At 41.8% G+C, this 22605-nt stretch overlaps 1 protein-coding gene across 1 annotated transcript in view; it reads left to right on the top strand.

Annotated features, from left to right (window-relative positions):
• The window catches only part of paxip1 (PAX interacting (with transcription-activation domain) protein 1), a 133442-nt gene that overhangs the window by 74092 nt on the left and 36745 nt on the right, over positions 1-22605 (top strand). Inside the window, exons 10-11 of the mRNA XM_059971856.1 lie at positions 3910-4047; positions 13564-13685. Coding sequence (XP_059827839.1) covers positions 3910-4047; positions 13564-13685 — 260 coding nt within the window. The remainder of the gene's footprint in view (positions 1-3909; positions 4048-13563; positions 13686-22605) is intronic.

Genomic DNA, 22605 nt, shown 5'->3' with positions numbered 1-22605 from the left:
AATGTTGATTAAAATGGGATGGATCTTCTACAGTTTGGAAAATGTCTAAAAGAATCTAGGAATTCAGAATAATATTTCATTAGATTAAGGTTCGCTTCTAGAATTGAAACCAGTAGCAGATGTTTGAAGGTATTGATTAGATGTGCTAGATAATCTGTGAAGTTCTTATCTCTGTTACATAATGGATCTAGAAACGACATGGAAAGGTTGATCTGGAAGGAAAAAGCTTTGAAGATGATTCCTACAATAGGTTGATAGAACTATTAGAATGTTTAATTTCCTGATTTAATTGATACCTCCTTGAGACTGTCACTCATATACAATGCACCATTTCCAAAAAAAATTCCAGATGGTGGACAATGTTTGTAAACAGTGAAGGGGGATAGTGGCAAACTGTGGGAGGTTATAGACAGGCTGAAATAGAGTGAACTTGGAGAGTGAAATTTATCAGAATTGCAAAGTAATACATTTTGATATAAAGTTTGAGGAAAAAGTAAATAAAATGAAGTGTTAATTTCAGAGCGGAGACATCAGTACACAAATATTTAAGGGTAACCAGGCAGGCTCAGAGATCTTAAAAGAAAATATTCAAATGCAGTAGAGTCAAAGATCATAAACACAAGTAGGTCATGTTGAACCTCCATAAAACACCGAGCACAACTGGACAGCTGTGTCCATTTTAGGTTATTGTATGCTAGAAGCTATTTTATAGCTCCTGAAAGTGCTAAGAAAATTTAGTCCAGCAATGCTAGAGGTAAGAAACTTCAATTATGTGGATAGACTTGAGAATAGGGATTGGTCTCGTTACAGTAGAAATAGATGGGAGGTGATTTCCTTGCAGTCTTCAAAATCATGTACCTAGATACGGTGAATGAAAAGAAATTATTCATGTTGACAAGGTTGAAAACCAGAGGGCACAGTCTTAATCTGACTGGCAGTGGTGACATGAGGAAAATCTTTTTTCCCCTCTGTAGTGGGAATTATCATCTGGAAGATATTATATGAAAGCTAATAGAGTTGTTGCCTTCAGAAGGAAAATAGATATTTGAGAGAGAGAGAGGGATACTGCAAATCTACAGAGCAGGAACCATGACATAACACGGATTGCCAATTTTTTCATGGTGCCTGCTTGGTGCTGTAATTATTCTGTGCTTGAATAGTGAACAGTTTTTCATCAAAGATTTGACTGAAGGGTATCCTACAGTTGTGAAGCTGTTCAACAGGGATGTAAAAATCTCTTTGTTTGCAGTTAAACCTTTTGTAGTAACCCCCCCCCCCAAAAAAAAAATTAGTGCTATAAGTGTGATGGTTATGAATAAGCCCACAAAGATGTTGAGGAATTTCTTTGCAGTGAGGAAGTCTCCACTTTTTATACAGTTGTGACGTGTCAACAACTGCATGAGAACAATGGTAGCATAATGAAAGTAAAAAAAAACGAAGCCCTCCGTTGGAGTTGACCGTGGATGTTGAGTCCTAGCAGTCTGCGTTCAATATGCAAGCCAGGGCAGTACAATATAGAGAGCGACCAGTTGCTCTTGCAGCAGGCTCCCCCTCTCCATATAGCTGATGAAGTTTGGCAGCAGTGGCATCGTAGGAGTTGCCAGTCAGCGTTGAACTCAACATAGGGCTGCCTTAGCGATTCCTGCTCCAGGTTTTTCCCTCAGGGTTTACTCCTGAAGCCTTCACCACTAGTGGGTAAGGCCACAAAGCAATGAAGGTTTGAGATCAGAGTTTTTTCTTCTAGGTGGCCTAACAACCGCAATTGACAAGCCCCATCTGTCTGTAGCAACTTTTTTTTAAGGAGCTAGTAACCCACCCTTACCCCACCCCTTCTCTTGTCTGTATAAGCAAGGCTTAGTAGTTGAGGCGCAGGTGAAAGACAGGAGCTTGACTTGGTTGTCAGAGGCTTTTTGAGATGCATGCCATTGGGAGCATATAATAGGTAATGGGAACTTATCCATGTTACCAACACCCCCACCCCCACCAGCTATGACAACTTTATGGAATCTAAAAAGATTTATAAATGCTGTGAAATTGGGAAAAATCAGAAAATACTGCAAATGCTCAACTCTTCACACAGATGCTATCTGATCGAGTAATCTTTCGGGTTCACAACTCTTTATCAGGGTCCTTGAATTGAAAAGTTTCAGTGTTTCTGTGAGTGAATGCTGCCTGACCGAAGTGTTCCTGACATTCTTTGTTATGGTGGGATAGTGATTAAGTAACTGGTCAGGCTGCCGCCTGATTGCTCAATCTCACGTGAAAGTCGTTTTTAAAAATTTCAGGATATATTGGTACAGGGAATTAAGGTGGGAGGGGGCCACAGAGCATAGGCACACTAGCAGGGGCCTGTTTCTATACTGTGGCTCTGTGACACACTTGGGATTGCACATGAGAAGGATGCAGATGCTGAAAATAAAGATGAAGACCAAGCCGCATCATTGGCTGCGTTCTTCTGATCTCATTATTTTGGGAGAGAGGTAACCTTTCTGGGATATAATGAACCTTTTCAGGTTGCTCTCTGTTGGGTGACAGTCAGTGCTGTATAGGATGTATTTGATGAAAGATTGGATCTGATGGCTGACTGTGGTTCATTAGCTTTGTGTCATTGAGAGAATTGGCCACAGCAACTGAGATGACTCCTTCAGAATTTGAAGCAGCTAATCCTGCACAGCAGACCATGTATTTCCCCCATCCATTCCCTGGCCACCTTTCCATTAAATTCAAGTCCCCAGCTTTGTGGATCGTTGCTTTTGTTACCCTGTCCTTGTCTGAACATTGTCCTTCACAGTTTCCTTTCCAGGATGGTTCATCCACTTTGTGTAAACCTGATATCCAGTGTTCAGGCTAGATATCCATTGGGTGAGTTTCTCCCAACCTAGCAAAGCACCTCAAATTTGGCATCCCTCTCACCCACTCATTTGAAAGCAAGTTAGTGCTGTCCTATGCACCATTCCAGTGCAAACTTCCAGTGGCAGCGTTAAGTGGTGTAAAGGGTACACTGCATTTTTCAGAAGAATGGCTCGCTAATAGTCTGGAAATTAATGATCTTTTATGCATTTGGAAAGAATAGATCATCCAGTAATTTTGATTTAACAATATGACAAGGAGAATGGTGGTTTTATATCTACAAGTAATTTTAAGAGGGTGTTTATACGATGCATTTGAGAGTGGATTATCAGGTTATAATGGGATTGAAAGAAGAATGAGCACAGCAGTTAACAAGGCACAGGCAGATGGATTGAATTGAAATTGGTTTATTGTTGTCACATTTACTGAGGTACAGTGAAAAGCTTGTCTTGCTGGTTGTAGTACTCTCACAACAGGAATAAAGGTTTATGAGGATAGCACAGGGAAATGGTGGTGTGGTAGTAAAACTGCCATGATTGTTAAATGGTGGAGCAGGGTTAATGGGCCTACAACCTCATCCCATTGATTACTTTTTCTGGTTTGCTTTTTTCTGTCAATTCTTCACTTTCCACCAGAATAATCTCTCGTCAATTTGCTTCACTTGAATTGAGAATTATCAGATGGTTTTAAATGTGAAGCACTCCACACCGCCACTAGTGATGAGTTTACAGGTTGTTACTATATGCATGAATTATCTTGTAGTTTTGACCAGAGTAGCTGAGCTATACATTGCATTAAGATCAACATAAACTTAAGGAGCCCATTTGCTGCAGACCTGTTCCAGGTTTAGGGTCTCGACTGTAAATATTGCACTGTGTAATTTAAACTTCGTGGCTTGTTTTTCACTTAAATGCACTGTACTTTCCCTTGTTCCCGATTGGAAATTTGATCTTCCAGTCCCATATCAGAATTTTTTCAGTGTTTGGTTTTACAGACATTACCATCGATTACCACTTCTTTCTACAGTTAGTTTCATGTTGTTTTTCGTATTGTTGACAGGCCTTGCGAGAGGGAAAGCGCTGCGTCACTGCTCATTGGCTGAACACAGTCTTAAAGAAGAAGAAGATGGTTCCACCTCACAGAGCACTTCATTTTCCTGTAGCTTTCCCGCCAGGTGGAAAACCCTGCTCTCAACATGTGAGTAACCAGCTACAGGAGTTTCACATTGGCTTAATAATTAACTTTGTTGAAAATTTCTGAGCGCTAGTCACCATGCAAGCTTGTCAATAAGCAGGACAGTGCACCCTAGAGCGGAAGACATATACTTAATGTATTGTGTTTGAAGATTATCCTGTTGTATACAAGTATAATAATTATGTAATATTAAAAAACAGGAAGGTAGAACAAAAGACGAAATTAGAAATGTGCAATACTTTTATCAGGCTTCTGAATCAGTACGGATAAACTTCATTCACCACTAGATTGAATTGACTCTGTGACCTGCAGACTCACTTTCAAAGACTCTTTATAACTTGTCAGTATTACTTTTATTTGCACAGTTTGTCATCTCTTGTCAGTATTCTGTTTACATAGAATTTTATGAAGAATCTGTAAATGCCTGCATGAAAATGATTTTCAAGGTATTTTATATTAACATATGCATGCCATAAATTTAATTTGAACTTTAATTTTCTGGGATCTGGATGTCATTGCCAAGGCCAGTATTTGTTGCATATCCCTTAAAGATGCCAATGACATCCATTTGAGAATTTTATTTAAAAAATCAATTGACCATAGATGTGCATCACCAATTTGGGATTTTGTGGGGCCTGTGCTGATGAAAAATATTCCTTTTTAGACCAACTTTTACATTCCTTTCAAACATAACTGAAAAATAATCAACCCAAAACTGGCTTCGACAGCAAGCATTGTTCCCATTACAGACCATGCGGTGTAGAAGTAAGATAGCCCATTCAGCCCATCGTGCCTGTTCTGCCATTCAGTCATGGTTATTTTTTTAAAGGCTCCCTTCTCTCTGTAGCCCTTAACCCTTTTACCAATTAAAAATTTATCAATCTTTACCAACATAAAGTGTGGGAGAAACTCAGCAGTTTATCCTGCATCCGTGGAGGAATAGACAGACAGACGGACATACTTTATTGATCCCAAGGGAAATTGGGTTTTTTTTACAGCCGCACCGACCAAGAATAGTGAAGAAATATAGCAATATAAAACCATAAATAATTAAATAATAGTAAGTTAATCATGCCAAGTGGAAATAAGTCCAGGACCAGCCTATTGGCTCAGGGTGTCTGACATTCCAAGGAGAAGTTGTAAAGTTTGATGGCCACAGGTAGGAATGACTTCCTACCTGTTGGAAGTTGGACAGCTGACATTTTCTATCGAGTCCCTTCATCAGGAGTAGAAATAAAGAGGGGAGCTGGGAGAAGCGGTGGAGGAAGAGATGGGTGGTAGGTGGATCAGTTGAGGGGTGGGGAATGACAAAGGGCTAAAGGAGAATAAATCTGATAGGATAGTGGAACATGAACTAATGGAAGGGTAGTGGGGAGGAAAACTGGTCAGAAAAGTATTTGGGTGATGGGCAGGTTGAGAAGGAAGAGGAAAGAAAGGTGATGGGGTTGGTGTGAAAAGTTGGGGAACAGAACTAAGTTGTTACGTGAGGCTAGAGAAATCAATGTTCATGCCGTCAGGTTGGAGGCTACCTAGGTGGAATATGAGGAGCTGTTCCTCTAACCTCCATTCGGTAATAGAAATAGGTGGCTGTACAGACCTGTTGATGCGAAAATGGAAGGTGGAATTAAAATGATTGGTCACCTGGAAAACCCATCTGGTTACTGTAGACGGAGCAAAGTACTCGATAAATGGATTCTGCCGCCTTCCCCCAATCTGCATTGTCCAACTACCAATCTCTATCTTAAATATACCCAATGACTTGGCTTCCACAGCCCTCTGTGGCCACAAATTCATTGCCCCCTCTAGCTGAAGCAATTTCTCTTCATCAAAATCTTATCAATCTGTACCAGCACCAGGCATTGGAGGAACTTAGCAGTCTAGGTAGCATCTATGGAGGAACTTGGACAGCTGACATTGGGTGGCACGTAGCGTAGTGGTTAGTACAGCGATCTGGGCTCAATTCCTGGCGCTGTCTAAGGTATCTGTAAGTTCTTCTTGTGACTGGGTGGGTTTCTCCGGGTGTTCTGGTATCCTACAGTCCAAACACCTAACAATTGGTAGGTTAATTGGTTATTGTAAATTGGCTAGGGTTAAATCAGGGGTTGCTGGGCAACACAGCTCAGAGGGCAGGAAGGGCCTACTCGGCACTGTATCTCAATAAATAAATGGAAATGTCCGTTGCAAAGGGACGTTCCTTTTATTCTGATGCAGTGTCATTGGATTTTAGACTCTCCCACTGATGGAAGCATCCTCTCCATGTACATACCTTTCAGTATCTGGCTTTCCTCATGTATTAAGAACTTTATTCCTGGCATCATTCTTGTGAACCTGCTCTGGGCCCTCCAGGACCAGCACACCCTTCCTTGGATACAAGGGCCAAAATTGCTGTCGGTATTCCAAATGAAGTCGGCTTTATATTCTAATCCTCAGAAAATGAATACTATGGTTTCATTTACTGCTTTTACTACCAACTCAGTCTGCAAGTTAACCCCGAGGGAATCCTAAACTAAGAATCCATTCAATTGCACCTCTGATTTCTGAAATTTCTCCCCATCTAGAGAAAAGTCTGCACCTTTATTGCTGGCCGGTGGTGCATTAACATTTGCACCTAAGTTTGAGGCGAGCAGTCCCAGGTTCAAATCTGGTCTGCTCCTTGTACCACTTTCCATCCGTGCTGGGTTGAGCATTAAGCCAGCAACTCTGCCTTGTTACAAAAAAAACCAGATGAATGTTTTTGCCGCTTGATCCACCACAAGGCTCAGAGAGAAACAATTGCACCTTTATTCTTTCTACCAAGGTGCATAAGCATATACTTGTGTATGTTGTTTTCCTTCTGCAGCCTTCCTGCCTCCATGATACCACAAGTTCCCCCACCTGTCTTGATATCCTCTGCAAACTTGGTCACAATGCCATCAGTTCCTTCATCTAGATCATTAATTTTTAAATTGAAAAGTTGCGCTTTCAACATCGACTCCTTCAGAACTCCACAGATCACAGGTAGCCATCCTGGAAAGAGACCTCTTTATCTCCACATTCTGACTCCTGCCAGTCAGCCTTCTGTCTTTGCTGTTACTTTGCCTGTAATACCACTGGCTTCTACCTTGTTTAGCACTGCTGTGCCTGGTACCTTGTCAAAGCCTTTCTAAAAATTCAGTTAAATAACATACACCATCTCTCTTTTGGAAGCCCCCCCCCTCCCCCCCAACAGTGGGACTTACCCATGCTATTCACATTTGCAACTGGTTTTGTAATGTTTCTGTGATATAAAATTGAGGGATGTAGGTTTCCTATATAAATGACTAGTAGGGTAAATGCATGCAAGCATTTTCCACTGAGGTTGTTGAGTCTACCACTGGAGGTCATGGGTTAAGGGTGAAAGGTGAAATGTTTAAGAGGAACAAAAGGGGAAACTTCATTCAGGATGGTGAGAGTGTGGAGTGAGCTGCCTGTGGAAATGCTGGATATGGGTTCGATTTCAACATTTAAGAGAAATTTGGATAGCTTTGTGACTGGGAGGGTTATGGACGGCTATGGTGTGGGTGTAGGTTGGTAGGACTAAGCAGTATAATAGTTTGGTGTGGACTCAATGGGCTGATAGGCCTGCTTCTGTGTGACTCCATGACTCTGTTACAGCAGTTATGCTGAAAAATCTGGTCTCTGCTTTGAATCACAAATGGAAGCAAAATTTTTATTGGCTTCCATTTCTTTGTTTTTAATTTTATTTTGATAATGTTTTTAACAAAAATAATGTTCACTTGCATATTTCATGGCATACTGAATGTTCTTGATGATAAACTGAGGCCCTGCTTTGTATAACCACTGCCTTAAACTGCATTTTGACTTTAAGATGTCATGAAAGCCATCAGTTTGAAACTACTGGTATGTACCACTGTTGTATTCAAAGGTTCATTTATTATCAGAGTAGACAACTGAAATTCTTCAATTATCCACATAGCGGTGAAACCATGAAAGAAAAGAAAGGCATTACGATCATCAACTCCCAAATCTCCCCCCCCCCCCCTAAAAAAACAAATATGGAACAGGTACATTGACCCTCAAATCCCCTCTGGCACAAAAGGCAAGCAAAACAGATCAGGAGGCACACGATCATCCAATTCCCACCTTGTGCACAAAAAGAAAATTAACAAAACAAATCAGGCAGTGCTGGTGAATGAGCATAACAGACGAAGAAGTTGTCGACCGTATGGGGACATACATTGTTTTTAAGAAGCGGCTAATAAATGAGATTTTTGTAAATGGTGGATGATGATGACAGGGAGTCCATGTGCACGGGATCAGAAAACGTGGGCTGCAAGCTAAGCCAGCTCCATCATGAACACCTGTCTCCCCTGCAGTGAGGAGGTCTCCAAAAGGTGGCATCAATCATTAAGGACCTCCATCACCCAGGATATGCCCTCTTATTACCACCATCAGTGAAGAGATACAGGAGCCTGGAGAGGCACACAAAATGTTTCTTCCCCTCTGCCTTCAGATTTTTAATTGGACAATGAACCAACCCATAAAGACTACCTCATTATTTTTGCACTCTTTTAGACTACTTATTTATTTTTATTTTTATTTCTTATTGTAATTTATAATATTTCTATGTACTGTACTGCTTCCATAAAACAAATTTCATGGCACATGGAATGTCAGTGATATTGAACCTCATCCTGATTCATTTGGATGAGTTATCCTCGGAAAAATGATTGTACAGGGCAATGATGGTGAAGTTCAGTTTGGCATTGTTATAACTTCTGCCCCACTGTAAGAAGCTAGTCACTCGAGCATGAGCAAGAAGATGCATGTCATTCATTCCTTTCAATAATTGTCAAAAAAATTTGATCAGTTGATTGTTTCTGAGATACTTTGAAATTTACCTTCTATCATGAAAATCATTCAGGCAAATCAAAACATGGTTTTCTTTTCCTTGAACAGTTAATGCAAGTGTGTCACCCTCTGGAGTCTAATGGGAAGGCAGTATGGAAAACAGATTTACAGATGAGGCCTGTTTGGCTTGTATTGAAGGATTGTCGAGTCTTCGCAATTTGTATTAGTGTCACACAATTAATTTTCATCTTTCACTTGAATCCACTATGTTTTGCTGATGAGCTGAATAAAGTGCTTGTGAAACAAGGACCAAATTAAAATAAACCGAAATGCAGACTAAGCAGCAAAGTTCACTGTTCTTCACACCTGTGCTTCAGTGGTGCTGGATTGATTCATGAAGATTCGTATTTGAAGTGATTATAAAGTTTTCTTCTCCCTTTCCCTATCAGACTGAGATTTATTACTTCCACTATTGATTCATGAGCCTAGATCATGCCTGTCTTCTCTGCCAATTAGTAACCTAGCCAATTAGAACATCTACTATTCAGTTACTGTGATGGCAATTTAATGTGCTTTAAATGACTACTATTAATGTTTGGGAAGGAGCACAATGGTGACCACATAGCCATGACTTTATTTTGTGTTGCATCTAGAGTTCCTGTTTTGTCCAGTCAAACAAGTTCAATAATTCAGTGGTGATGTTAAAAGCAAACATCAGCTAATTTCACATCTTGTTATTGTGACCTGTTCAATAATGTCTTTTGAGACTAATGGCATTCTTGCATCTGTTGATATTGTTCGGGCTTAAATAAAAGGTGACCTTTGAGCACAGCAGGGCCTGCACTAACGAGCAGTCAAATGCAATTGCCATTTTTTATAAACACACAAAAGTCTGTGGATGCTGGGAGTCCAAAGCAACACACACAAAATGCTGGAGGATCTCAGCGGGTCAGGCAGCATCTATGGAAATGAATAAACAGTTGACGTTTCAGGACTGGAAAGGAAGAGGGAGAAAGCCAGAATAAAAAGGTGGGGGGAGGACAGCTGGAAGGTGCAAGGTGAAGTTAGGTGGGTGGGAAAGGTAGAGGGCTGGAGAGGAAGGAATCTGATAGGAGAGGACCTGGGGGAGGTGATCGGCAAGTGAGAAGAGGTAAGAGGCAGAGTGGAAAATAGAAGAGGGGAGGGAAACAACTTCTTACTGGAAGGAATTATGCCAAGAGGTTGGAGGCTACCCAGATGGATTACAAGGTGTTTCTCCTGCACCCTGAAGGTGGCCTCATCTTTGCATAAGAGGAGGCCATGGACTGACCTGTCGGAATGAGAATGGGAATTAAAGTGTTGGGTCACTGGGAAGTTCAGCTTTGGCAGATGGAGCGGAGGCGCTCAACAAAGCAATTCCCCCAATTTCACCAATGTTGAGGATGCTGCATTGGGAGCACTGGACACGATAGACAACCCCAGCAGGTTCACAGGTGAAGTGCTGCCTCACCTGGAAGGACTGCTTGGGGCTCTGAATGGAGGTGAATCAACATGTGTAGCACTTTGACTGCTTGCAGAGATGAGCGAGGGATTACTGGGGAGAGCCGAGTGCATAAGGAAATCACGGAGGGACCAATCTTTGTGGTGGTGTGGGGGGAGGGGTCTCTTTAGAGATGGCAAAAGTTGTGGACAGTAATGTGCTGGATGCAGAGGCTGATGGGGTGGTAGGTAAGGACAAGAGCTATCACTTTTAAGGCAGAGGGAAGATGCGGTGAGCGCAGATATTCATGAAATCAAAGAGGTGAGGGTGAGGGCAGCATTGATACTGGAGGAAGTGAAACTTCATCCTTTGAAGAAGGAGGATATCTCTGATGTTCTGGAAAGGAAATCTGCATCCTGGGGACAGTTGCAACAGAGACGAACTGAGAAAAGTAATAGCATTTTTACAGGACAGATGGTGAGAAGAGATGTAGTCAAGATAACCACAGGAATCTATAGGTTTATGAAAGATATCGGTTGACACTTTGTCTCCAGAGATTGTGAAAGTGGAGGGATGTGTCAGAGGATGGATCAAATGTATTTAAGGGCTGGATGGAAGTTAGAGGCAAAGTTTATGAAATTGACAAGCTTAGCATGGGTGCATGAAGCAGCACCAATGCAAGTGTTAATGTAGTGGAAGAAAAGTTGAAAAGCATTACCAGGGAAGGCTGGAACATGGACCTGCCGCTCCATCAGCCTCGGCATCCAACACGTCATCGCCAAGAGGTCCCACCACCAAACATATATTTACCACCCCCGACCCACCAGCACAGGGATCACTCCCTCTGTGATCCCCTTGTACATTCAACCCTCCCAGTAATCCTAGCACTTATCTCTGCAAGTAGTAGTCATAGCTGGGTCCCATGTGGGTACCCAGGGTTGTCCCTCGAGTCTGGAGAAGGTGGGAGGAGCTTGTTGAGGGTGAGAACCAGTGTAATTTTTTTATGAACTGATTTAATGAAATAAACTCTTATCCGTAAGCATCTCAAATGACAGTCTTTCTTTCAGTGCAATAGCTAAATGTTTCAAGTAAGAAATCTGAATTGCTTCTTAAAATTAAGGAAGCTGGCCTGTGGCCTCAGAGCAAATCAGTCGATGGTTCCTCGTAATTCATTTCATTTCTGTTTGATATGGATTCTGCATTCCTGACAAAGGTTTCTGATTAAGTATTCAGAACTGAAACTGAATTCTCTTCCACAACTGCCACCAGCATATTTTTCATGAAATTGAGTTGTATTTTTTGTCTCCAAAATCGCCTTTTGATTTTAGCTTGACAGGGCCCCTACTTTACATTGCTGCTCTTAATGGAATATTTAATCGAAGAAAGCAGCGTTGAAACTCCAGCACAGCTGGAGTGTCCGTAATGCCATTAGCTGATTATCATTTCTGTTGTGGCTCATCTCTGAACCCGCCCATGTCGACCACTAATCAGTTCGTTCTTTTAGTAATTAAGCATCCCCTCACATAAACCTTTCCGCCCTGTTCACTCACTAGCCAGGCTTTGCGGTCAATATTTTTATAGTGTTAACTATAGTGGTACAAACCTTCTTTTTCCTGGAGTGATGAAACCTACCAAGTGCTTTAGAAGCAGGAAGCAGCACATTGTCGTAACCTCTGTTGTAGTGTCATTGATAAAATCTATGAGATTTAAAATTGTTCAAAGTACTTTTATTATCAAAGTATATATAAATTATACAACATTGAGATTCATCTGCTTGCAGGCAACCTCAAAGCAAGAAAGCCGAAAGAGCCAAATTTTAAAAAAAGCACCTAATGCACAAAGAAGAGGAGAAAAACACGTATCATGCAAACAATAAAAGCAAGCAACAGCACTCTGAACCAAATTGGGTTCATAGACCTGAATCCCAGAGCAGCCGGGGTAGCCCGCAGCCTCGGTCTCGGTTCGTTATATAGCGGGGCAGATTGCCACAAAGCTCACAGACGTGAAGTACATAGCAGCCAGAGCAGTCTCAGTCTCAGCGCTGTGGAGAGAGGAGTGAACGTTGTGGAAGAACACTCGCAATCAGACCAACCCTCGTCTCTGGTCATGACATCCCGCCTTTACAGTCTATCTGTGCTGGCATTTAAATTGTCCAAACACCGGATCACTAGGACCTGGGTCCTGCCGCAACGATACACTCCGGGCCTGGACCTTGCTGCTTAGCCTGAAGCCGTTCTTGACCTTTACAAATCGGTTCGGCAGTGATCTGGCGCTCTCCTCTGCCTCAACTCCTCTCTAATTGCTTGTTCCAACTTCATCTCTGACTCCAACATCGTTACAGTCGAAATGCACTAGTGTGGCTCATTCCTCGAGTCAGCTTCACCTTTGCTTGCCTCTTTCATTGTTTACAGTGATACTTTACCACAATGTACCTCAGAAAAAGTGCATATTAATAATGTTTTTAGTCTAATTTCTTGATTTTTGAAGTACCAGTAAACTGTCACCCGACTTACCAGCTTCAATTCTTTTCAGCTTTTATTGACTGGGAAAGAAATTCCAGTTTTGAAAACTTCCTCCTGTTTGATTCTGTCTTAGCCCATGAACTAGCCTTGCTTCCCTGCTGCTCTAGGGAAGCAAATATAAAAGGAAGGACAAAAGATAAAGGAGAGATGAGGTGAATCTTTATGCATGGAATAGTGTTGATCTCTGCTTTTAGAAAGAAAATTATGATCCAGGTGGAGAGAGAGAGAGAGAGAGAAAATGAATTGCTGCAGAATAGCCAGAGTGGACTCTAAAGAACAGTAGTGCAATGCTCCTGTTTGTTTTAAATTTGAAGACGATGTGATTAAAATTGTGTGTTTGTATAGTGGTCTATTTCTGTTGCAATCCAAATAGTGATTTGCAAAGCAATTTTTGATTTTTTTTTGTGAATGACTAAATTGAAAAGGAATTAACAAAGAAATTGTGGACTGGCAAATGGTTTTGTGACATACATTACTCTAAACTAGGATTAGCAGTGAGTAGAATAGGCAGGGAAAATGATTCTCTATTGATTCCCATGTCAATGCTGTGCTCAAATAATAAAGGAGAGATTATAGTCTCCGTTAATGAAGAGAATCCAGAGCCATAGATGTACCGGATGTGAAACTGTTGGCTCCTGTTTTTAGTCGCTGCCTAGATTTATTAGAATTTGGCAAACTACACTGAATTTGATTTCTTTAACTTTACAGATGATATCTGTCACTGGATTTATGCACAGCGACCGAGATGATTTAAAGCTAATGGGCTATTTAGCAGGAGCCAAGTACACGGGCTACCTCTGCCGAAGCAATACTGTCCTCATCTGCAAAGAGTAAGTTCTTGTGTCCCAATTTAAATGTGCAGCAATTAAAGTAAAGTTAGCGGCTTCTTAAGAAAAACTAATGAATTCTCATGGACTGTTGCCAAGCATGTACAGTATTTCGTTGATTTACAATGTGTTCAGACTTATTCTCCAATCAAATGAAGTGAGCAATTATCTCTGCATTATGCAGTCTATTTACGGAGGGTATAGAGGTCACACAGACTGAATGTTAGATTTGCTCTGCCTTAAGGCCTAATCCATTATCTGAGTGGAAATAATTTACAGAGGTAAATAGTTTACTAATGTTCCTGCTGCACTGCAGTGATTGATAGTTAGAGCTACCATAATTACAGGTCATCGTAAGTGCCTGTCTTTTCAAAGGCTGTGTCGTGCTTCTCTGGTGCTCAGAGGCTGCAGAGTTTACGGAGTGAGTAATCGGCGTATATGAAATCACTGGAGAGCAGGTCAAAGTTGCAGAGTAGGTAGTAGTTAGTAGAGCAGTGTAATTAAAACAGAAACTACAGGGAATACTCCACAGGCCAGGCAGTGTCCACGGGGAGAGAAATGAAGTGAGCATTCCTGCTTGAACCCTTCATCGTACTTTTCCATTTCCACAGATGCTGCCCAAATTGAGCGATTCTGTTTTAGTGTCAGATGGTCAGTATCTGCATGTTGATTTTAGTTTATGGAGAAGAGCTTATTTTGCCACTAGAATATAAAGGTCAAAGTGCAAATCTAGTCCATGTTCTCAGTGGAACTGAAGTCCTGCATTCTAGTACTTCAGTTTACCGAGGAGTTTGATGGTTGTTTTTTCTCCCACATGACCTACTGAGTTCCTCCAACACATTAAAATACAACTGCAGATGCTGTGGATCGAAGAATACGTACCCAACACTGGAAGAACTCAGCAGCTCAGGCAGCATCCGTGAGAAAATCACGGATGCTGCCTGAGCTGCTGAGTTCTTCCAGCGTTGTGCATGTATTCTCCTCCAACACATTGTTGCTCCAGGTCCCAACATCTACAGCCTCCTTTGTTTCACAAAAAAAAAAATTAGTCTTGTTTGAGAAGTTATTTTTGGAATCAGAGTGGCAGAGCAAAGGAGGGAGCCGTGAGCACATCATACCTGTGCTGACTCTTGAAAAGTTATCCAGTTAGACCCACTGCTTGCTCCTTATCCAACAAATATAGAAAAATTTCTATTCAAATAATTACCTTTTGAATATATTCCAACCCGTTATGTTTTGTGTTTAAAAACAGAACAGTTATATTGCAAAAAAAACCACAAAATGCTGGCAGAACTCAGCAGGCCAGACAGCATCTATGGGAGGAGGTAGTGACGACGTTTCAGGCCGAAACCCTTCATCAAGAAACCCACCTGATGAAGGGTGTCAGCCCAAAACATTGTCACTACCTCCTCCCATAGATGCTGTCTGGCCTGCTGAGTTCTGCCAGCATTTTGTGTTTTTATTTATTTCCAGCATCTGCAGATTCACTCGTGTTACAGTTATATTGCTCTTTTTTTTGCCAGTTACCTGGTTACTGACCCTCAAAAGTTGTTTCTCTTACTTACTTCCTTCCAAACATTTATCACTTTGAATGCTATTAAATCTGCTCTGTTCAGAACAAAAAGAACGGTGCCAAATTGTCCATTTTCTCATTGTAACTGAAGTCCTGCATTTCTGGTACTTCACAGTTATTGAGGACCTTGATTGCTTTACTGAAGGTGCGTTACATATATTTAGATTAGCAAAGCTTATTATTTATAGCTAGTGTTTTTGGTGGTAATTGCTAACTAAATTTTGAGTACTAATTTTGATCCACAGAAGTGATTTTTTTTGTTTTGATAGGTTTCATTTCATTGCCAGACTCATGGCTGATGTTTTAGTGGTTGGAATTTTAAAAACAGCGAAGTGAAATGCGACACAAATTTTGGAGTTAATCCTTTAATTCTAGCCTTTTTACAACAATTGATGATAATGCTAACATTTTGCTCTATTTCTTTCCATCAAAAATCTTCCTAAAGATCATCTTGATTAGCTTACAGTTTTCAAAAGAGGCTCGCAGGTGTTTGTGCTGGGAGGATGCTAGGATTGGTGTCCCAAAATTTAATCAAAGAAACATCTTGGAAGGGAAAGAGAAGTGGGAAGGTTTAAGATGCAGTTACAGAATTTGGGGACCAAAGAGCTGCAAATGTAGTTGCCCATCATGTGGCAAAAATGATGAGGAATGTGGCAGAAGGAAAGATTGGAAGGCCAAAGAGTTTTTGGGGTTAATAAAAACCTGTGATATTTGGAGGGGTTTGAAAACAGGGATGTATGTTATCCACTTATTCATGTTGCTAGATCACAAGCCTGTGAGCACTGGGATGATGGTAAATTGGTTTATTATTGACAAATACGATGAAAACTGTTTTACATACCATCTGTACAGGTCACTCGTCACATCAGTTTTCTGAAGTAGTGGAGGGGAAAGTAAAACAATCCAGAAATATCCTGTTGCAGTTTACAGAGTGCAGTTTAGGCAGAAAAATTGAATCAACTTTAGTTCTTAAATCCTTCACATATATGAATAAAAATCTTCTCCATCTCAATGTGCAATCATAGTAATTGATAATAATTTATAATAAATAGAACAAATGTAACATAGAAATACACTCCAGTCAGTGTGAGTTAATCAGGCTGATGGCCTGGTGGAAGAAACTGTCCCGGAACCTGTTGGTCCTGGCTTTTATGCTACGGTACCGCTTCCTGGATGCTAGCAGCTGGAATAGATTGTGGTTGGGGTGACACGGGTCCCCAATGATCCTTTGGGTCCTTTTTTCACATCTTTCTTTGTAAATGTCCCGAATCACAGGAAGTTCACAACTACGTTTGCACTTGGCTGTTCGCACCACTCTCTGCAGAATCCTGCGACTAAGGGAGACACAGTTCCCATACCAGGCAGTGATGCTCTCAGTTGTCCCTGGTAGGAAGTCCTTAGGATTTGGCAACCTATACCAAACTTCTTCAACCATCTGAGGTGAAAGAGGCGCTGCTGCGCTTTTTTTCACCACACTGCTGGTGTGCACAGACCATGTGAGGTCTTCAGTGAGGTGGATGCCAAGGAACTTGAAGCTGTTTACCCTCTCGACCCCAGATCCATTGATGTCAATAGCGGTTAGCCCGTGTCCATTCCTCCTCTAATCCACAACCTGCTCCTTTGTTTTTGTGACATTGGGGGAGAGATTGTTTTCTTGACACCTCTGTGACAGAGAGATGACTTCTTCCCTGTAAGCCCTCGTTATTGTTTGAGATTAGGCCAATGAATGTAGTGTCAAGGGCAAATTTAGTTAGCAGATTGGAGCTGTGGGTGGTGACACAGTCATGGGTATACAGGGAGTAAAGGAGGGGACTTGGTACACAGCCCTGAGAGTCAGAGGTGTGGAGGTGAGGGAGCCCATCCTTACCACCTGCCGGTGGTCTGACAGGAAGTCCAGGATCCAGCTGCCTGACCTTGGTCGAGGCCAAGGTCTCTGAGCTTCCTGATAAGGTACAAAGTCACAGCGAGGTAGATTGAGATGTCAGTGTCAAGAGTCTACCTTACCTTACAAGAGGTCCTTTCAACAGTCTTATAGCAACAGGATAGAAGTTGTCCTTGAAGCTGCTGGTACATGCTTTCAGGCTTTTGTAGCTTCATCGTATGGAATGAAGGGAGAATATCTAGGATAGTGGGGGGGGGGGGGGGGGAATTCATGCTGTGTCCACTACTTTTCACTTCCTTGTGATCTCAGGCAAAGCAATTGCCTCACCAAGCCATGCTTCCAGATTGGATGCTTTCTATGGTACATCTATAAAAATTGGTGTGAGGCTCAATGGGGTCATGCTGGACCTTGTGAAAGGTCTCCATTGTTCTTCTTTAGGAAACAATATTGAGTATTCTCCAGTCTTCAAATACCTTGCCTGTGACTGAAGAGGATACAAAGATCTCTATGAAGACCCCAGCAATCTCTCCCTTGCTTTTCTCAGTCTTGGGATAGATTCATCTTAAAACTTTTCAAGACACCTAACAGTGTCTCTTCCTTAATATAGGCAAGACTTAGGGTATCAACAGAAACATCCCTAATCTCAGCATTATCCATGTCACACTCACTGCTGAATACTGATGTGAAGTTTTCATTAGGGAGCTCTTTAAGTTCCCATAGGGAGATGTGAGGGACAAGTTTTTTTTTTAGAGTGTTGGGGGCCTGTATTGTGCTGCCCGGGGTGGTGGTGGAGGCTTTTAAGAGATGAAGAGATGTTTAGATAGGCACATGAATGTAAAGAAAATGCAAGGATGTGGACATTGTGTAGGCACAGGGGATTTGTTTAGTTGGCCATTTGATTACTAATTTACTTAGTTTGGCATAACTTTATGGGAAGAAGAGTCTGTTTCTGTGCTGTACTTTCTTATATTCTAATCATCCCTGGCTCTACATACAAGTCAAGTCACTTTATTGTCATTTCGATCATAACTGCTGGTACAGTACACAGTAAAAATGAGAGAACATTTTTCAGGACCATGGTGCTACATGAAACAGTACAAAAGCTACACTGGACTATGTGAAAAACAACACAGAAAAAACTACACTAGACTACAGACCTACCCAGGACTGCATAAAGTGCACAAAATAGCGCAGGCATTATAATAAATAATAGACAAGACAATAGGCACAGTAGAGGGCAGTAAGTTGGTGTCAGTCCAGACTCTGGGTATTGAGGAGTCTGATAGCTTGGGAAAAGAAACTGTTACATAGTCTGGTTGTGAGAGCCCGGATGCTCCGGTACCTTTTCCCAGATGGCAGGAGGGAGAAGAGATTGTATGAGGGGTGCATGGGGTCCTTCATAATGCTGCTTCCTTTGCGGATGCAGCGTGTAGTGTAAATGTCCATAATGGCGGGAAGAGTGACCCCGATGATCTTCTCAGCTGACCTCACTATCCGCTGCAGGGTCTTGCAATCCGAGATGGTGCAATTTCTGTACCAGGCAGTGATGCAGCTGCTCAGGATGCTCTCAATACAATCCCTGTAGAATGTGATGAGGATGGGAGGTGGGAGATGGACTTTCCTCAGCCTTCGCAGAAAGTAGAGAAGCCGCTAGGCTTTCTTTGCTATGGAGCTGGTGTTGAGGGACCAGGTGAGATTCTCCGCCTGGTGAACACCAAGAAATTTGGTGATCTTAACGATCTCTACCAAGGAGCTGTCAATGTTCAGCGGGGAATGGTCACTCTGTGACCTCCTGAGGTTAACAACCATCTCTTTTCTTTTGTTCACATTCAGAGACAGGTTGTTGGCTCTGCACCAGTCCATTGGCCGCTGCACATCCTCTCTGTAAGCTGACTCATCGTTCTTGCTGATGAGACCCACCACGGTCGTGTCATCGGTGAACTTGATGATGTGGATCGAGCTGTGTGTTGCAGCACAGTCATGGGTCAGCAGAGTGAACAGCAGTGGACTGAGCACACAGCCCTGGGGGGGCCCCCGTGCTCAGTGTGATGGTGTTGGAGATGCTGCTCCCTATCCGGACTGACAGAGGTCTCCCAGTCAGGAAGTCTAGGATCCAGTTGCAGAGGGAGGTGTTCAGGCCCAGTAGGCTCAGCTTTCCAATCAGTTTCTGAGGGATGATTGTGTTGAATGCTGAACTGAAGTCTATGAACAGCATTCAAACGTACATGTCTTTTTTGTTCAGGTGAGTTACTGCCCTTGAGTGGATATACATTTTCCTAGTTTACATCCTTGCCTCCAATAAAATACCTAGAAATTCACCTCAATACACAATAATAACAAAGTTGTGCCAAACATGTCCCTATCTTAGAAATTACTAGGGTTACCCATAACCCTTTATTTTTCTAAGTTCCACGTACCTATCCAAAAGTCTTTTAAAAGACCCTATCGTATCTGCCTCCACCACTGTTGCCAGCAGCCCATTCCACGCACTCACCATTCTCTGCTTGAAAAAAACTTACCCCTGACATATCCTCTGTACCTACTCCCAAGCATCTAAAGCCTGTGCCCTCTTGTGGCAACCATTTCAGCCCTGGGGAAAAAGCCTCTGACTACCCACACGATCAATGCTTCTCATCATCTTATACACCTCTACCAGATCACCTCTCATCTTCTATCACTCCAAGGAGAAAAGGCTCAGTTCACCCAACCTGTTTTCATCAGGCAAAAGTTCTTTTAAGAAAAAAAATTCTGTACACTGTGATGAATAGAACTAGATGCATAGCCTTTTCAAAGAGCCAACACAAGCACAGTGGGTTGAAAAAAATGTTGATTAAACTCTGTTTCCTCAATGAAGTGAAGATGGTTCTAAAGTGAAAGGCCCCAACTATGAAAATCTTGGGCTAGGTTCTTCACTAAATATTTCCAACAGGAATAACCAACTCAAAACAAACATTTGTGCCAAATGCTAATGTAATATAAATCCCTCCACTGAATTTTCAGTCATATGCACACAGTTGCAGAACAAAAGCTGGTTATGAAGTCATTCTCAACAGAAGAAATATTCCAGGCTGCTTGTTTGTGCATTAACAAGACAGCAGATGGTACTGAACAGTTGGTGGCTTTGTTTGTAAGCAGTGCATGGTAAACAGCAATTGAAATCATTAGAAACATTCATGCCTTTTAATAATGAGAATATACCACAGAATCATTGACTGCAAACCAATGCAAACACAAAATACATCTTAATATAGGATGAGATATTATTCCATAAAGTTCTCATCTTCCATTTTCTGTATCCTATTAGACTATGCCCTTCAGAAGTCATCTCTAACCACCAGTATCCATCATCAGAGGCTGCGATTATATACTTTTCCAACACAAGATATATAAGCTTCTGCTCCATGGATTGGGAATTTGCAGATTTTCATTATCCTTGTAGAACCCTCCCTTCTACCACCCATCAAGACTTCCTCATCACTGTCCTTGCTTTGACATCCACCATCAAGAAGTGTTTCGAAGGACTGGTTATGGCACACTTCATCTCCAGCCTCCCAGTCAACATCTATCCTCTGCAATTCACTTCTCTCCAATATGTTCATTGCTGATGCCGCCTTCCTTGCCCTACATTCATCTGTGGAGCACTGGACACTAAGGACACCTACACTGGCATATCTGATTATCTCTTCACTTTCAATATCATAATTAGAAGCAAACTCATATCCAAGCTCCTAGATGTTACCGTTGCAACTACATCCTTCATGTCCAACAGGATAGGCTGGAATACCTTTGTCTCAATTATTCTCAACACTGCTCCCCCATAAGGCTGTCCTCACCCCTCTACTCCCTGTACACTCATCTGTGTGGCCAGATTCTACTCTAATTCCATCTACGTTTGCAGATGACACCAGCATAGTGGGCCAAATTCAAATGATGGTGAGGTGGAATAAAGGAACGAGATAGAGATTCTCAAGGCACGGTATCATGAGAATAAGAGAAACCTGTCATCGGCTTCGGGAAGTTGGGCGCTGTATTTACGTCAATGGAAATGGTTGAGAGTTTCAAGTTCCTAGGAATAAGCATCACAAATAGCCTTTCCTGGTTCAACTCCTTACACTCAGTGACTTGAGTGACCACTTTATTAGATGCACCTGGCTAATGCAAATATCTGATCTGCCAAACATGGCAGCAACTCAGTGCATAAAAGAACGCAGACGTGATCAAGAGGTTCCGTTGTTCAGACCAAACATCAGAATGGGGAAGAAATGTGACTGAGCTTGGAATAATTGTTGATGCCAGACAGGTGGTCTGAGTATCTCAAACTGCTGATCTCCTGGGATTTTCATACACATCATCCCTAGATCATCTCTAGGGTTTACAGAGAATGGTACAAAAAGCCAAAAAGAAACGACCAGTGAGTGGAGGTTCTATGGGTGAAAATGCTGTATTAGTGAGAGAGATCAGAGGAGGATAGACTGGTTCAAGCTGACAGGAAGGTGACGGCAACTCAAATAACCACGCGTTACAATGGTAGTATGTAGAAGAGCAACTCTGAATGCACATCAAATCTAGAAGTGGATGGGCTACAGCAACAGAAGACCATAAACACGAACAGTGGACTTTTTAATAGGTACAGGAGATCATTTGGTATTGATTTTGTGGCCGAGAAAGCACACCATCAGACTTAACCCAGCTAAATTGCCTAAGGAAAAAAAAAATCAACCGTACCAGACAGGTCATTAAGCTCACATAGTACAATAACTTCAAGGCAAATAAATTTAGATCCACCAGAATGATTGATGTTCTGGCTTCCATGGGTATAAATTTAATAACTCCTTTTCCATATCAGTTAAGCTCTCTTTACATCACATGGGAATTATTAGACAATGTAGGGCATCACATTTGCAGAAATGGTATCAGAGGCCCTGAAGATAAGACAAGTGTCCTGGTCCTGATGGAATGCATCCCAGGGTACTGAAAGAAATGGCAGAAGTTATAGTAGAAGCTTTGGTAATAATTTACCAACATTTTCTGGAGTGTGGGTAGGTTCTGGTGGATTGGAAGTCAGTGAATGTCACACCACTGTTCGAAAAAGGATGTAGGCAAAAGGCAGGTAACTAGGCCAGTTAGTTTAACATCTGTATTTGGGAAAATGCTTGAAGCTATCATTAAAGAAGAAATAGCAAGGCATTTGGAAAGAAATGGATCCATCAGGCAGATGCAGCATGGATTCAGCAAAGGCAGGTCCTGTTTGACAAACATGCTGGAGTTCTTTGAGGATGTAACGAGTCACAATGGATGGAGGGGAACAGATGGACTTAGATTTCCAGAAGGTGTTTGATAAGGTGCCGTATGAAAGACTTATCCATAAGTAAGGATGGATTGAATTCGGAGTGATTCATTAACATGGATAGAGAATTGGTTAGCTAATAGAAAGCAGAGAGCTGGGATATGTGGGCGTTACTCTGGTT

Source organism: Hypanus sabinus, chromosome 6, assembly GCF_030144855.1.
Source record: "Hypanus sabinus isolate sHypSab1 chromosome 6, sHypSab1.hap1, whole genome shotgun sequence".
NCBI classification, from domain to species: Eukaryota; Metazoa; Chordata; class Chondrichthyes; order Myliobatiformes; family Dasyatidae; genus Hypanus; species Hypanus sabinus.
This window is presented reverse-complemented; position numbering and strand designations above follow the sequence as displayed.